At 36.3% G+C, this 14,691-nt stretch overlaps 3 protein-coding genes across 3 annotated transcripts; 2 read left to right on the top strand and 1 right to left on the bottom strand.

Annotated features, from left to right (window-relative positions):
* The first annotated feature begins 6,687 nt into the window (after positions 1-6,687).
* On the top strand, positions 6,688-7,248 carry LOC106412899. The gene has a single exon (XM_013853775.1). The coding sequence runs from the start codon at positions 6,688-6,690 to the stop codon at positions 7,246-7,248; it is 561 nt and encodes a 186-aa protein (XP_013709229.1).
* A 151-nt stretch (positions 7,249-7,399) lies between these two features.
* LOC106412888 lies at positions 7,400-8,161 on the top strand. The gene has a single exon (XM_013853767.1). The coding sequence runs from the start codon at positions 7,400-7,402 to the stop codon at positions 8,159-8,161; it is 762 nt and encodes a 253-aa protein (XP_013709221.1).
* A 981-nt stretch (positions 8,162-9,142) lies between these two features.
* LOC106399081 (nascent polypeptide-associated complex subunit alpha-like protein 4) lies at positions 9,143-10,390 on the bottom strand. Its single transcript, XM_013839559.3, has 4 exons — positions 10,166-10,390; positions 9,987-10,077; positions 9,669-9,793; positions 9,143-9,587 (listed from the first exon to the last, which is right to left on the bottom strand). The coding sequence occupies exons 1-4, from the start codon at positions 10,229-10,231 to the stop codon at positions 9,240-9,242; spliced, it is 630 nt and encodes a 209-aa protein (XP_013695013.1). The 5' UTR covers positions 10,232-10,390; the 3' UTR covers positions 9,143-9,239.
* Positions 10,391-14,691: the final 4,301 nt, after the last annotated feature.

Here is a 14,691-nt window from a genome sequence, read left to right as displayed (position 1 = left end):
CTTCTGGACGACTTACATGTAAGTCGTCTGTTTTAATTTCTTCACCAGACGACTGAAATGTAAGTCGTCCAGGAAGTCGTCTGAGTAAAAAATATTTAATCTAATTGGATTTTTTGTCTCCCTATATAAAGAAAAATTTACACATTCTCTCTTCTCCTCTCAAATGGCTGCAACAAAAATGTAATGTTCATCATTCTAAAACTCTCCAACCTCTCTATAATCTCTTTGACTTGAAAACACCAAACTTTATATGAATTTTTCAGTTTTGTCTCATGTATTTCTTACTAATCTATCTCTTTTACAGGTTTTTAATCAAATGGTACTCATCTTCCATTAATTTAAAGGTAAATCTATTAATTTTAGATATGTATTTTTGTGTGTTCTATAAATGTAGATTTATCTAATCTTCCACTCATTTTCTCTATTTTTAAGTCATTTGAACGTTTTTGGATATGCAGGTTTTTCAGATCTGGATTTGATATGCAGGTTTTTCAGATCTGGAAGAATTCTTGGACGACTTACCTGTTAGTCGTCTGGAAGTCGTCTGGAAGTCTGGACTTCTTAGAAGTCTTCTGACAAAGTCGTCTGGACTTCCAGGAAGTCGTCTGGACTTCCAGGAAGTCGTCTGGACTTCAGGGAAGTCGTCTGGACTTCCAGGAAGACGTCTGAACTTCATGGAAGTCTTCTGACGAAGTCTCCCTTTCATAATAGATCTGAGCGTTTTGGTAAGTTCTTATGTTTGATTTTTCTTCATTTGAGAACTTCTTGTTGTATAAAGTTCTTACTTTTTTTCCAAACTAAAACTCTCCAAACCCACTCTAATCTCTTTGACTTGAAAACACCAAACTTTATATGAATTTTCCAGTTTTGTCTCATGTCTTTCTTACTAATCTATCTTTTTTGCAGGTTTTTAATTAGATGGTACTCATCTTCCACTAATTTAAAGGTAGATCTATTATTTTTAGATATGTATTTTTGTGTGTTCTGTAAAGGTAGATTTATCTAATATTTCACTCATTTTTTCTGTTTTAAGCCATTTGAACGTTTTTGGATATGCAGGTTTTTCAGATCTGGATTTAATATGCAGGTTTTTCAGATCTGAAAGACTTCTGGGACGACTTACCTGTTAGTCGTCTGGAAGTCGTCTGGAAGTCGTCTGGACTTCTTGGAAGTCTTCTGACAAAGTCGTCTGGACTTCCTGTAAAGTCGTCTGGACTTCCTGTAAAGTCGTCTGGACTTCCTGTAAAGTCGTCTGGACTTCCTGTAAAGTCGTCTGGACTTCCTGTAAAGTCGTCTGGAAGTCGTCTGAACTTCCTAAAAGTCTTCTGACAAAGTCGTCTAAACTTCTTGGAAGTCGTCTGGACTTCTTAGAAGTCGTCTGGACTTCTTAAAAGTCGTGTGGTCTTGTCTACTCAAGTGGAATCCAAGCTTGTCTTTGAAGAGGAATGATCTATAATAGTTTTGTTTGTGGTCTGTTTTGTGAATTGCATGTCTACTCTTTTAGTTGTGATTTTTTTGTAAAATCAGTAATAATGTTTTCCAAGATGTATTAAATGTGCTAACAATGTGTTTACACATTTACAAATCAATGAAATAATAGACTTCAGTAGCCTTTTTCTTATCTTTGGATCTCTCATATGCAATAATAAACTCCAATGACCTTTTTCTCATCTTAATAAACAAGAATGTTAGTAGCTTTATATTGATACAACATTTTAAGAAGTATTTTAACCCTTCTTCCAACTCATAACAATAGTCATCATTATTGTCTATAACAATAATACTTAAGAGATGGAAACAAACAATAGTAACTAGTCAAAGCATATCATATTTTATTATAAGGTTGCGTTGAAAAACTTAGTCAAATTTAGTAAAACTAAGGGAGAGAACATATTTTGTAAATATGAGTTTTACATATCTTGAAGTTACTTATCACTCTTAAAAATACAAGTTATTCAAAAACTAACGTAGAAGACTTAAAAACTAGCGGAGAAGACGCGGACGACTTCAATCTAAGTTGTCCAGACGACTAAACTATACGTCGTCTGGTCAACACAGAAGTTATTTTTGCAATTGACTTTGAAATCTGTTATTTCAGACGACTGAAAAATAAGTCGTCTACTATTGTTTGGCTAAAAAAAAAACTCCAAAAAAGCTAGAGGACTTACATTTCAGTCGTCATAGGTTAGTTTTGCATTTGACTGGATAATTTCAGAAGTTTGACTTTTCTGGACGACTTACATTTCAGTCGTCTAGTGAAAATTAAAATAATAATATTTTTTTAAAAGTAGACGACTTACAATTAAGTCGTCATAGGTTAGTTTTGTAATTGAAAAAAAAACTTCAAGATTTAATTATATACAGACGACTTATAATTCAGTCGTCCACGAGACGACTGAAATGTAAGTCGTCCAGGATTTACGAGGTTTGACCAGAATCTCAGAAAAAAATCCTGGACGACTTACAAGTAAGTCGTCTCGTGGACGACTGAAGTATAAGTCGTCTGTGTATAATTAAATTTTGAAGTTTTTTTTTTCAATTGCAAAACTAACCTATGACGACTTAACTGTAAGTCGTCTACTTTTTAAAAAATATTATTATTTTAATTTTTGCCAGACGACTGAAATGTAAGTCGTCTGGGGAAGTCAAACTTCTGAAATTATTCAGTCAAATGCAAAACTAACCTATGACGACTGAAATGTAAGTCGTCTAGGTTCTTTGGAAATTTTTTTGAAACCAAACAAAAACAGACGACTTAACTTTCAGTCGTCTCAGGTTACAGATTTTAAAGTCAATTGCAAAAATAACCTCTGCGTTGACCAGACGACTTCCAGGTATGTTGTCTACAGCCAGACGACTTCCCAAGTAAGTCGTCTGACGAATAGATCTGGAAAAAAACTCGATGTCATACCTTAAATTGGTGAGATAAGTTCCTTAGCATACATAAGGCTTCTCCAAGCACACATAATCACAAACGAAAGTAACCCACCCAGAATCGTTAGCTTCTATGACTCTAGAACCATAAAAAATTTAGAATCAAAATCTTGGGTTTTTTTAGCTCATTGTGGAGAGAAAGTGAGAGATATGTTGTGTTTAGTTCACAAGAATGGAAAAAGAAGAAGGGTAAATCGATTTTGGGAGCATTAAGAGCTTCAAATTGGTTGTTCATGGTGGTTGTGGTATTGATGACAATGGCAATCTTGTAATTACTTGAAGATGATGAGGGTGAGAGAGTAAAAATGTCATTTTCGAAAAAAAAAGAAAAAAAAAATTGATGGTATTTTCGTAAATTATATGAACTTGTGGGGTGAATAGGGCAAAACCAATTTTCAAAAAAAAAGGAGGTTAGTTTTGTGTTTGACTTTAAGTTATAGGTCAATTCTGCAAAAAGCCCTTTAATTCCAGTTCTTCGCGAAATCATACAAGTATAGTGATAGTTTCCAAGCAAACCCAAAAGATTTAACTATAGAACTAATTTCTTATAGTAACCAATTCAAAAAAGTAGTATTCGTTCCTAGACTTTTGTTCAATGATTTACTTAGTGGTCGATTTAAGAAAAGGTGTTTTTTTTTGCTTAAACACATGGTCATTCTATATGATATCATTCAAAATACAATTATCGTTGGCTATTTTAAACGTTAAGAATTTTATATAAATGTTGTTCAGAATCACGAGTTGTTAATTAAATTTCGGGATTAATGCATAAGAATATCAATTTGTGTGGATCAATAAAATATAGAGAAAAAAAAATCTCAATTACTTGAATATGAGCAACATTTATGACCACACCAGATCATGCATATTGGATGCAGTCGACCGTGGGAATAAGTAATATTCCTCTCTACGAGAAGCTTCTCAGAACGTACATGGTACTGAAGTTAAGAAAAACTCACTCACCGTTTCTTTACTACACTTTTGAAAATATTTATATATTTTCAACCATTTCCATGAAAAAAGAACTATAAAATACAAATACCTTTCAGCTATGTATGCGCTGTAAGGGAAGGAGAAGGCATCAACGAACAACAGAGGACTGACACCATAATTAAGATTCTCACTCAATTCAACTTTCGTTACATCCGATCCGAACCGAACCCGGAAGGAACCGAACCGAATCCGATCTAATAATTAGTAAAACCCGAATGGTACTTCTGAACATAACACCGAAAATCTGAAAATCCGAATCACCCGGACCGAAACCGAACGGTCCACCGAACACTCATGCCTAGTGTGGCGTGCAAATAAAGAGTCCGTTTCATAATGGAACATATTTTGCACTTTTTTTTACATGTCAAGGCACATGTTATTGGAGGGATGCTTTCTCTCATGACTCATGACATTTTGGACCATTCTGCCCCTCGCTTGCTGAACCGAAACATGACCATCGTTAGATTTTTATTAATTTTTAATTCTGACTGGTTTGTGGGGACCAAACATAATATAAATTAGTTTTCTCGGGGTGTATACGAAAAATGGACCATTGAGAGCCGTTGGATGTCAATAAATCTAAGGGTGAGGAGCTTTTGTGTGTAAAAAAGTGGGTTTTGATAATAAATGTCTGGTTTTGCTGCTTTTTTTTAAACTGGAACGAGCTGTAGATAGGAGCTGGAGAAAGGTAAAATTTTGTGGACGGGTTTTTGAAAGAACATACTCATTTTCAACAAAAAATTGTAAAATAATGTTTCATATTTTTTGTGTGGACGAGTTCACATCAATCATTTTAAGCGTTTTATTAATCCATATATTTTTTTAGCTTTTTCCAAACCTACAATTTATATGTATGAAGTTTGTTTTGTGTACAAGGAGTTTGATCCAAAAAATGTTTTGTAGACGGAAAAACATAGTGAGTCGCTAAAACATGAAAATTTATCCAAAAACTGTACCTTTCGGAGCATTTAAATGGTTTTCGGGAGTTCACGTCTTCCAAGGAGTTCACGTCTTCCAAGGAGCAGAGCCTTCCAAGTTCACTCGGGTTTGGATGAAAGGCACCATGTCCGTCTAGACACCAAGACAACTCCAGCCACTAGTAACCACCGCCCCTGTTCTCTTCAGCCGAGAAAAAGTCGTTCCACCGCTACAACCTCCAAACAAAACCCCAAAAAAGATGAAAAAATGTTCAGACCAAAGTTTTAATCTCTTAGTCCTAAACCTAAAATTCTCCGACGAAGTCTCAAACTTTGACCCATTAAACAGCAAGTCTACTTTGCATCTGAACAACCTTTATCTACCCAGGTTGTTGAATTTTAGAATGTCCCAAAAAAAAATTTATCGATTAAGTGTTGATGGACAGAGTAAAAAAGTGGACATGGATGTATATAAAACGTGGACATAGACACAATTGATCAAACCCAGATTTTATAGATAAAAGCCCCAAATCAAGAGCTAGAGAGCCAACATGGGTTTTTATGAAATCTTAACTTTACTATGTGTATCCCTGCAACATAAGTTAAGAATACCAACATACAAAAATATACCAGTTAACACAAAAAGAATAGATTACCAATAACAACCTCGTAGAACTAGGTTTTGACTCCATAGAAGAGGTCAAAAAGGCATGGCCTTTTGGAATAGATTCAAAGAGATGAAGCAAATAAAACATCTGGAATTTTATTACAGTGTTTGGACATCGGTGGCGAGACCAGAAACGCCTACGAAGACACGATCGTGGATCTTGGAGATTCTCTGGAAATTGGTGGCAATTGTCTATAGCTGCAAACTGAGCCTACGGATCACTGGCGATGACATGGACACAATTGATCAAACCGATATACAGAACCATACTTTCGGAAAGAAAAAAGAAACATATAGGAAGAACAAAACCTCATGCTGCGGTTTGCGATGGGGTTGGTTCCTCAGAAGTCTAGGATTTCTTCTCTTTTTTGTTTGGCTTTTATTTCGTCATGGTTCGTTTGAAGATATTAAAAGGGTTTTCTGAAAATTATCGGGAAGCGGAGAAAGATGGGTAGAAAGCAGGAGAGGAAATGACGGAAACAAAACAAGCATCGAACAATCTGGATTCATGGCGTGCTTCGACGGACGATGAAGGAAGAATGAGAGGATTCGAAATTAGAGTTGGGAATTTGGGAAATTGAAAGTGGATCAGAGTTTTGAAATCGGGAATGAAGAGAGAATATGTGACTTGTGACTTTTCAAAAAATAAAAAATAGTCTTTTAATTATAAGATTCTCGGTTAGATAAGATATTTGGTCTAGTTTAAGGGCATGAAAGACAATACACATCCATAAAGTGTCTGACTAGCTGGATGTGTCTATATGTGTAATTCATAAGTCATAATGTGTCTTAGAATGTAAAAAATTCATTTTGTTACTACTAGTCAAAGCTTATATTCCCGTTCCCCATAATATAAAATTTTAACGATTTCATTCCTTTTAAGTGTAACTAACAGAATACTTTTTAGAGAGAGGAGTGAGAATTTGCTCTCAAGGAACCCCAAGTGGGTTAAAGTTTTCTGTCAGTAGAAAGAGTATTTTAATACGTCTTTGGTGAGTGGAGGTGGTTAAAACACGTTTTTATTTACCTCTTCATACCCTCTTTTACGGAATTCAAGTGGTTTTGCTCAAAAATCAAGATCTTTTGAGTGTTTCTGAAAGCTGTTCGTCAAGCATTCAAGTCTGGGTAGCTGGAAAAATTAACTTCTATTGGTATTTAACCTATCTTCCGGAAAAGATGTCTATTGCTATGGATAGGGCTTTAATGGCTCTGTCTCTGGAAGAAGAAGAAGAAGAGCCCTTCACTATGCCAGATCGACCGGGCTTCACTTCTGTCGAGGAAAATCGCCTCAGTCTCATGGGGAGAACCTTGAACCCGGAGTGTCAGCGTATGTCTCGGCTCATAACTACTATGCCTCGCAAATGGCAAAAGGAAGGGAAAGTTAGGGGTATAGCTTTATCCCAAGAAAGGTTCCAGTTCATCTTCAACACTGAACATGACCTTCTGGACGTACTGGAAAAAGGTGTACAAACCTTTAATGAATGGGCAATGGTGCTGGAACGCTGGGTTGAGAACCCGCCGGAGGATTATCTCCAGTATTTTCCTCTTTGGGTAAGGATCAGTCATATACCAGAGGAATACTACACAATAGAGGCGCTAACTACCCTGGTTGATATGATTGGAAAAGTGATAGTTGTGGCTTTTGACCCCCTGAAGCCGGTTACGCAGCCGTACATCCGGGTCCAAGTTCTCTTCAACGTCACTAATCTGCTGAGAATGTCTAGTCATAAATCGTAAGGGAGGAAAGACGGCCACCATTCACTTTTATTATGAACAGGTTCAGAAGAGATGCTTCACTTGCAAGCGCCTCAATCATGGAAAGACAATCTGTCCAATTGAAGTGAGGAAACATCAAGATGAAGCCCAAGCGAGGAGAAACAAAGCTAAAATGGTGGTTCCTACTACTCCTGTGACCCTAACCAAGGACGACCCTCTCTTTGGCGTCTTGGATGAGACGCAGGTGGGTCTGGATCCACTCTCAGGAAGACCAGAAATTGCAAAAGAAGTGCTTGAGGAAATGAGAAGATACATGGTTGCGAACACAGGGGAAGACAGAGCCCTTAAGATGGACAGATTGAGGTCTACGGTTAGAGAAGCTGAATCAGATCCAAGAGCTCAGAGGACTGTGCTTCGCCTTGAAGCTCCCCCCATTGTAACGAGTGACCTCAACAGAGGAAAAGGCTTGGTGTTTGACTATGGAGACAAAAGCCAGAAGAAGGTCTCTTTCGAGCTAAATGATAAGCCAGAAAAGCTCATGGCGGGGGCTTTCAAAGCTTTCAAACCCCAGTTCGTCTCAAGTGACCCTATACTTGAGATTGGCCACTCAGATGCAAGCAATGTAGCCAGTGTACAGAGATCCTATTCTGATAGTCCTACGGTTTTCCAAATAGGTTCTATTGAGCCTAGATCTTCCGGGACTATCACCAGGAAACAGTACGTGAGGCGCCGGCCTCCAAAAGGAATCAGAAAGGCAGCAACACTGGCTTTGATGGACCAATCTCAGGAAGATGTGGAAGATAGGAGGGAAGGTAAGCAGGAGGTAGGAAGCAAAAAGAGAAAGAAGGTGGAGTCAGGAACGGGTGGAAGGTCAACCCCTAAGGCGCAATGCCTTACGACGATCCCAAGTGAGGGATTATCCAACGCCCAATGAGCATTATGAGCTGGAATTGCCAGGGCTTGGGGCGACCTCAAGGTCTAACAATTCAACGTCTCCGAGAGATGCGTAGAAAACACTTTCCAAAGATTATGTTCTTGATGGAAACTAAACGTTGTCGGGATGATCTAGTAGATATTCAGGTGTGGTTGGGATATGATCGTGTATATACTGTTAACCTAGAAGGCCTCAGTGGAGGTCTGGCCCTTTTTTGTAAGAAAAACATAAAGATGGATGTTAAATTTGCGGATAAAAATATGATAGACTGTTTGGTTCAGTTTGGAGAAAACACTTTTTTCCTCTCTTGTATATATGGCGAACCCACCACAGAGGGGCGTGATGCTGTGTGGGAAATACTCAATCGTATTGGTACCAACAGGAAAGAACCGTGGTGCCTTATCGGGGATTTCAACGAGATACTTAGTTTTCCATCGATAACTGCCAATGCATCCATCTGCAAAGAGTTACATCGCCTCGAAGAGGAGTTTCACCCCAAAAGTCGAAGATATAACAGAAGAACAAGCGTAGACCTTGATCGCTGTCCCACATCAAGAGAAGAGATTGTGTGCTTCTTGAACGAGCTTGGTTGGCTTCTTCAGAAGTAGCAGACCTCTAAGCCTAGAGAACAATCCGACTTTCCCCTATCACTCTTCAAGTTTTTGAGCCTAGACCTCTAAGGTGCTCTCCTCCACATGTTTGGTAGAGAGAAACTTAGTGAATGATGAGCTGAACAGAAAAGCACAGATATGGTAACTACTCATTCATTAATCTGTTATCCCCATCTCCTCACCAATGATACACAAGAGGTTTCTTTCTTTCTAACAGAAAAAGTTGGTTTTTATCATTGTATCAGATGGGATGATCGACAAAAGAAACAAGCAAGCCTCACTAAACATCGAGATTGTTTAAAGCAGGAGATTAAGTTCAGTGACAAACAAGTTATCATCATGTGGTACTTGTGCAACTGTGACTCTAAAGTAGAGGAGAAAAATAGCGTTTAAAGTGGCGGAACACAAACAATGTTCGAGAAATGAGACGTTTAATAATGAAAAGAGGACAAGTGCGAGAACTCAACCTATGTAGTGAGTTCCATGATGGCGGAAACAATATCTCCATCGTTGGCTTTAAGAGCCTTAGTGGCTTTGGCCTTGGAAACACCAGCCTGAGTCATCACGAGCTCAACATCCTTGGCTTCAACACCGGTCTCATCAACATCATCATCATCTTCGTCTTCCTCTTGCGCAACCGCGGCTGCTTCAGCGTTAGGGGGGATCATCGACGCAACATCCGGCATCTTAAACCTCTGAGCAGCTTGAGCTTGTAGCTGAGAGCTCATATCATCTATCTTGGCCTCGCCGAATATGACATAGGTCTCAGAGTTGGGACTCTTGAACACATCCGGCTTCGAGATGACAAACAAAACCTGAAGAGGGGATATGCAAGAATCAAACATTGGTTTTCAAGAAAGATAGGATTAATTAAACAAAAAAAAAATGGTCATTACATTCTTTGATCTCTTGATAGTCACTCTGCTAACATCAGTGACAGGTTTCATTCCGAGTTTCAGCATAGCTTTGCGGCTTTTCTTCTCGCTCCTACTTTGTTTAGAGCTCTCATTGTCACCAGCTCCTTGAAAAATAAGTACAACACAAGTCACAACAACATAACCACAAGACTTTATATAGTATTAACAGAGTCTATATAAAACACAAACGATAATACACATAACAAATTCAATAAATAAATAAATAAAAACCATTTCTAATCATCACTAGAACCAACACATCGACGGAATGAATCAAATCGAGATAATAGATTATACCATCGACGTTGTCATCGTCATCGTCATCGTCATCAACATCATCGTCTTCGTCTCCGTCTTTGACATCCTCAACGACAACATCATCTTCCTTCTGCTCAATACACAGATCAGAAGAAACAATCGTCATATGACCACGAATCGAAACAAGAGAGAGAGAGAGGAAGGGAAGGGAAACGAACCTCGAGCTTCATTTGCTCTTTGATGGCTTCCTCGATCTTCACTTCTTCAACGACGGGGCCTGGCATTATACCTTCTTCTTCTTCCTACGAAACAACCCTTTTAGACAGTGCAGCGGCGATACTCTTTACCTTTTTTTTCAGTGGCTACGAAGAAATATGATGAAAAGGGCGTAATCTAGTGCTTGTGGGCTTACTTTATTATCAGCCCAGTTTATCTTTAGACCCCTATAAAGCCCGTTTTAATGTCCACTACATCTCGTTGAATAACTTTTATTTGCTTTTGTCACGCTGACGCTTGGTGTGGCGTGCAAATAAAGAGTCCGTTTCATAATGGAACATATTTTGCACTTTTTTGACATGTCAAGGCACATGTTATTGGATGGATGCTTTCTCTCATCACTCATCACATTTGGACCATTCTGTCCCTTGCTCGCTGAACAGAAACATGAACATCGTTAGAGTTTTACTTCCTCCGTTCATTTATACATGACGTTTTAGATCTTTTCTGGAGTATCAAAATACTTGACGTTTTCTGAAAACTATGAATAACATAATGATAAAAGACTTTATTTACCCCTTATACATTCCACATATTTTTCAGTTCAAGTTTCAGTGGAATTAACTCGGTGGAATTAACTCGTACTCTACACTTTTTACAAGAAGTTAACATTTTCAGTCAATAGAGTCAATACAAAAAATTAATTATAAAACTTCATCGCTCCACTATTTAATCCATATGCTATTTTTATTCTCTACTAAGCTTATACACAAAAATGAAGAATGGAGAGATCAACGAGAAAGAGGAGACCAAAGATAAAGATGATCTACCAGTTTACAAGATTTTTTTCCGTTTCAATCACGACTTCGATTTGAATGAGTTGTTCTTCTATGATGAAGGGGAACTTCACCCTGACATAGCAACTGAAGAAATCATACTTGAAATGTTGAAGATTTATCTCCCACATTCTTTTTAAATCCAAATCTTATTCTATTGTATTATTGGAAGTTATTTAGTAAGAATAAATATGTGAAATATAATTTCGCAAGTCTACATTTTTTTTATTCATTTGTTCTATTTTTTTTAATAAAACTTTACTAATGGAAAATTATTTTAAGAACTCGATATGTTAAATTTAAGATCTATCCATATTTGTTAATTTTGATAAATGTCTTTTTGTTTATAATGAAGTGACAAATTATGTTTGACAAAGGTTTTTTGTCTAGTCGTTGTTAAGGTATTTTATTCAATTTTTATTCACAAAACAATTTTATGTAAAATAAAAAATAACAAAAAAATTATTCAATTAAAAAACATTAATATATATAATAAAACCACAAGAAATCTGAATAAATAAAAAAACTCCAACGATAGTTCAACAATTTAACAAAATCATGAAGATGAAGCTAGTGTATCTATTACACTTTGGACTAGTGAAACATCACAACTTATTTGAAGAGGAAGACGACCTTCTCTATCGAACGTAGCTTTTTTCATATGTGGGATTTTATATTTGTTTTCCCCTCTAACTTTCATGATCTCTTTCATGCAAGTTTGAAGGGTCAAAAAAAATATAATTTACCCTTTCTGTAGGGTATTCATCAAATGAATCTTCCACGGCATGAACAAGCATCTACGGTATTCGGACATGCTTGGTGTTGTAGTGATTGGATCGCACTAAAAAAACCCAGATCTAAAATATTTAGATCAGGTGAATTTGGTGGCTGGCACATTAAACGTATATTAAAACCGTTTTTAGACGCAGCTTCTTGAAACTCTTTATCATCGCATCCAACATGCGTCCTAGCATTGTCTTGTTGAATGAAAATAGTCTTCTCCCGATCTTCAATTGGCCATCTTTCATGAATTATCGGAATAACCTTTTCAATCAAATACGCTTTTATATCTTCTCTTTTGATGGAGGTTAATGCTTTTAGCTCTAAAGTTCCGGCTTCTCGGTTTTTTACTTCGCCTTTGAGCTGGTTGGAGGGTGACAAAAGGAAATATTCCTATTTTTCCAGAAAATGTCTCATTTCCTTCATCGTCAAATCTTGGTCGAGCCATCACCGCTAAAAACATAACTTTCGTAATGTGGTTCTTACTTTGACATGTACGATGAGGCACCTCTTCTTCGGGAACCACATAATACTTCTCTGTTTTCTTTGTCATGTAAAACCATTTTTCGTCAATATGTACAATATTGTACATATCAACGAATTTTGGTTCATGAGCCAAAGAGTCCTTTTCCAACATAGACAAACAGAACATCAATCTAGCTCTCATATTCTCATCACTTAAACCTGGTTTGATAGCATTAGTATGGCGTCAAAGGATACCTTCTTTGACACGTTTATGTAATGTCGAAGTAGCAATGCCCAAACCCATTGAAAGCGACCGTAGTGACGTTCTCTTGCGAAACGGAATTTCCATAACTTGATTTAAATCAAGTGGAATTTTCTTACGACCACAGTGTCCGGTTTTTTTGTGCGATACATTGACTTCTTCATCATTTGAAGTGTCTTTTGCCTGTTTCCATATCCTTTGCACTGTTCGGATAGGTACCAAAAACAAATCAGAAACTTCCCGCGTAGTATCTTTCTCTAGTTCTCCATTTTGACTTCTCTCCAACAAAGCATTATATATTGCCCATCTTTCTGTGTTTGAGATATTCAACCTTTTGCCGTTTGGGAGTTCTGTTTGATCATCAATATCTGCATATTAATATAAAAATAGAAAAACTTAGGAAAACAATATCTGCAAGACTGAAACATAAGAACGGCACATGTATATTTGTACATAGAAACATACTCGGTACACAACTTTTCATCGATATTGCAAGAAAACTATCAAAACAAGTAGAAATAACTGTGTGGGGTAACTTTTAATCAAATTGCACATACACAGCATAAACAAACAAAAATAGCAGCCTTTGTTGACTAATCTATGAAAACTTGTGTACACAAATCACAAATATAACTAAAAGTAAAATTTTATTTAAGGCACTATTGATCGTAAACTTATTTGAACAGCAAAGTGTTGACCAAACAAAAATTATAACAGAAAAATTACCTGGATCTATTTCGGTAAAACAATCGTTGGAGGCAATTTGATCGATCGCATTAGCTTCATCATCTTCATTATTGAATACTATTATTTCTTCATCAGTAGGAGTTTGATTTAGATCAAACAAAAACTCACTTTCATTACTTGTAAATGGAAGGTTTAGATCAAAATTAGAATTCATGAGATAAATGGTGATTCGTTTGATTGTGTTATGTCAATATATAATCATGATTTGTTTTAAGTTTGGCTCCAATTTTCGTTTTAAATTTTTTGTTTTCGCTCCTTGTTGAAAAATATAAGAAGGATTTTAACACTAAAATTTTCTTTGCACGTATATCTCAAATGAAGAACACAGAAACTTGACTCAAAATTAAACGAGCATTTATAAATTTTCGTATGATAGTTTGTCATTATATTGAAGAGCTAAGACAAACAGAAATTGGGATCAGTAAAGTTGACAGAATAATGATAATAATAATGATCTGAAATAAATTAGAAGCACTAAAAAAGTAACGAAAAAGGATAAAAGAGGAAAAGCAATAGTTGCCTTAATTTGTGTGAAAAGGCTATAGCGTCATGTATAAACGAACGGGGGGAGTATTAATTTTTAATTCTGACTGGTTTACGGGGACCAAACGTAATATAAATTGGTTTTCTCGGGGTGTATAGGAAAGAGGGACCATTGAGAGCCATTGGATGTCAATAAATCTAAGGGTGAGGAGCTTTTGTGTGTAAAAAATGGGTTTTGATAATAAATGCCTGGTTTTGCTGCTTTTTTGAAACTTGAACGAGCTGCATATAGGAGCTGGAGAAAGGTACTCCCTCCGTTCGTTTATACATGACGCTATAACATTTTCACAAAAATTAAGGCAACTATTGCTTTTCCTCTTTTATCCTTTTTTGTTACTTTTTTAGTGCTTCTAATTTATTTCAAATCATTATTATTATCATTATTCGGTCAACTTTACTGATTCCAATTTCTGTTTGTCTTAGCTATTCAATATAATGACAAACTATCATACGGAAATTTATAAATGCTCGTTTAATTTTGAGTCAAGTTTCTGTGTTCTTCATTTGAGATATATGTGCCAAGAAAATTTTGGTGTTAAAATCCTTCTTAAATTTTTCAACAAGGAGCGAAAACAAAAAAATTAAAACGAAAATTGGAGCCAAACTTAAAACAAATCATGATTATATATTGACAGAACACAATCAAACGAATCACCATTTATCTCATGAATTCTAATTTTGATCTAAACCTTCCATTTACAAGTAATGAAAGTGAGTTTTTGTTTGATCTAAATCAAACTCCTACTGATGAAGAAATAATAGTATTCAATAATGAAGATGATGAAGCTAATGCGATCGATCAAATTGCCTCCAACGATTGTTTTACCGAAATAGATCCAGGTAATTTTTCTGTTATAATTTTTGTTTGGTCAACACTTTGCTGTTCAAATAAGTT

The sequence above is a fragment of the Brassica napus genome, chromosome C7 (assembly GCF_020379485.1).
Source record: "Brassica napus cultivar Da-Ae chromosome C7, Da-Ae, whole genome shotgun sequence".
In the NCBI taxonomy this organism is placed as follows: Eukaryota; Viridiplantae; Streptophyta; class Magnoliopsida; order Brassicales; family Brassicaceae; genus Brassica; species Brassica napus.
This window is presented reverse-complemented; position numbering and strand designations above follow the sequence as displayed.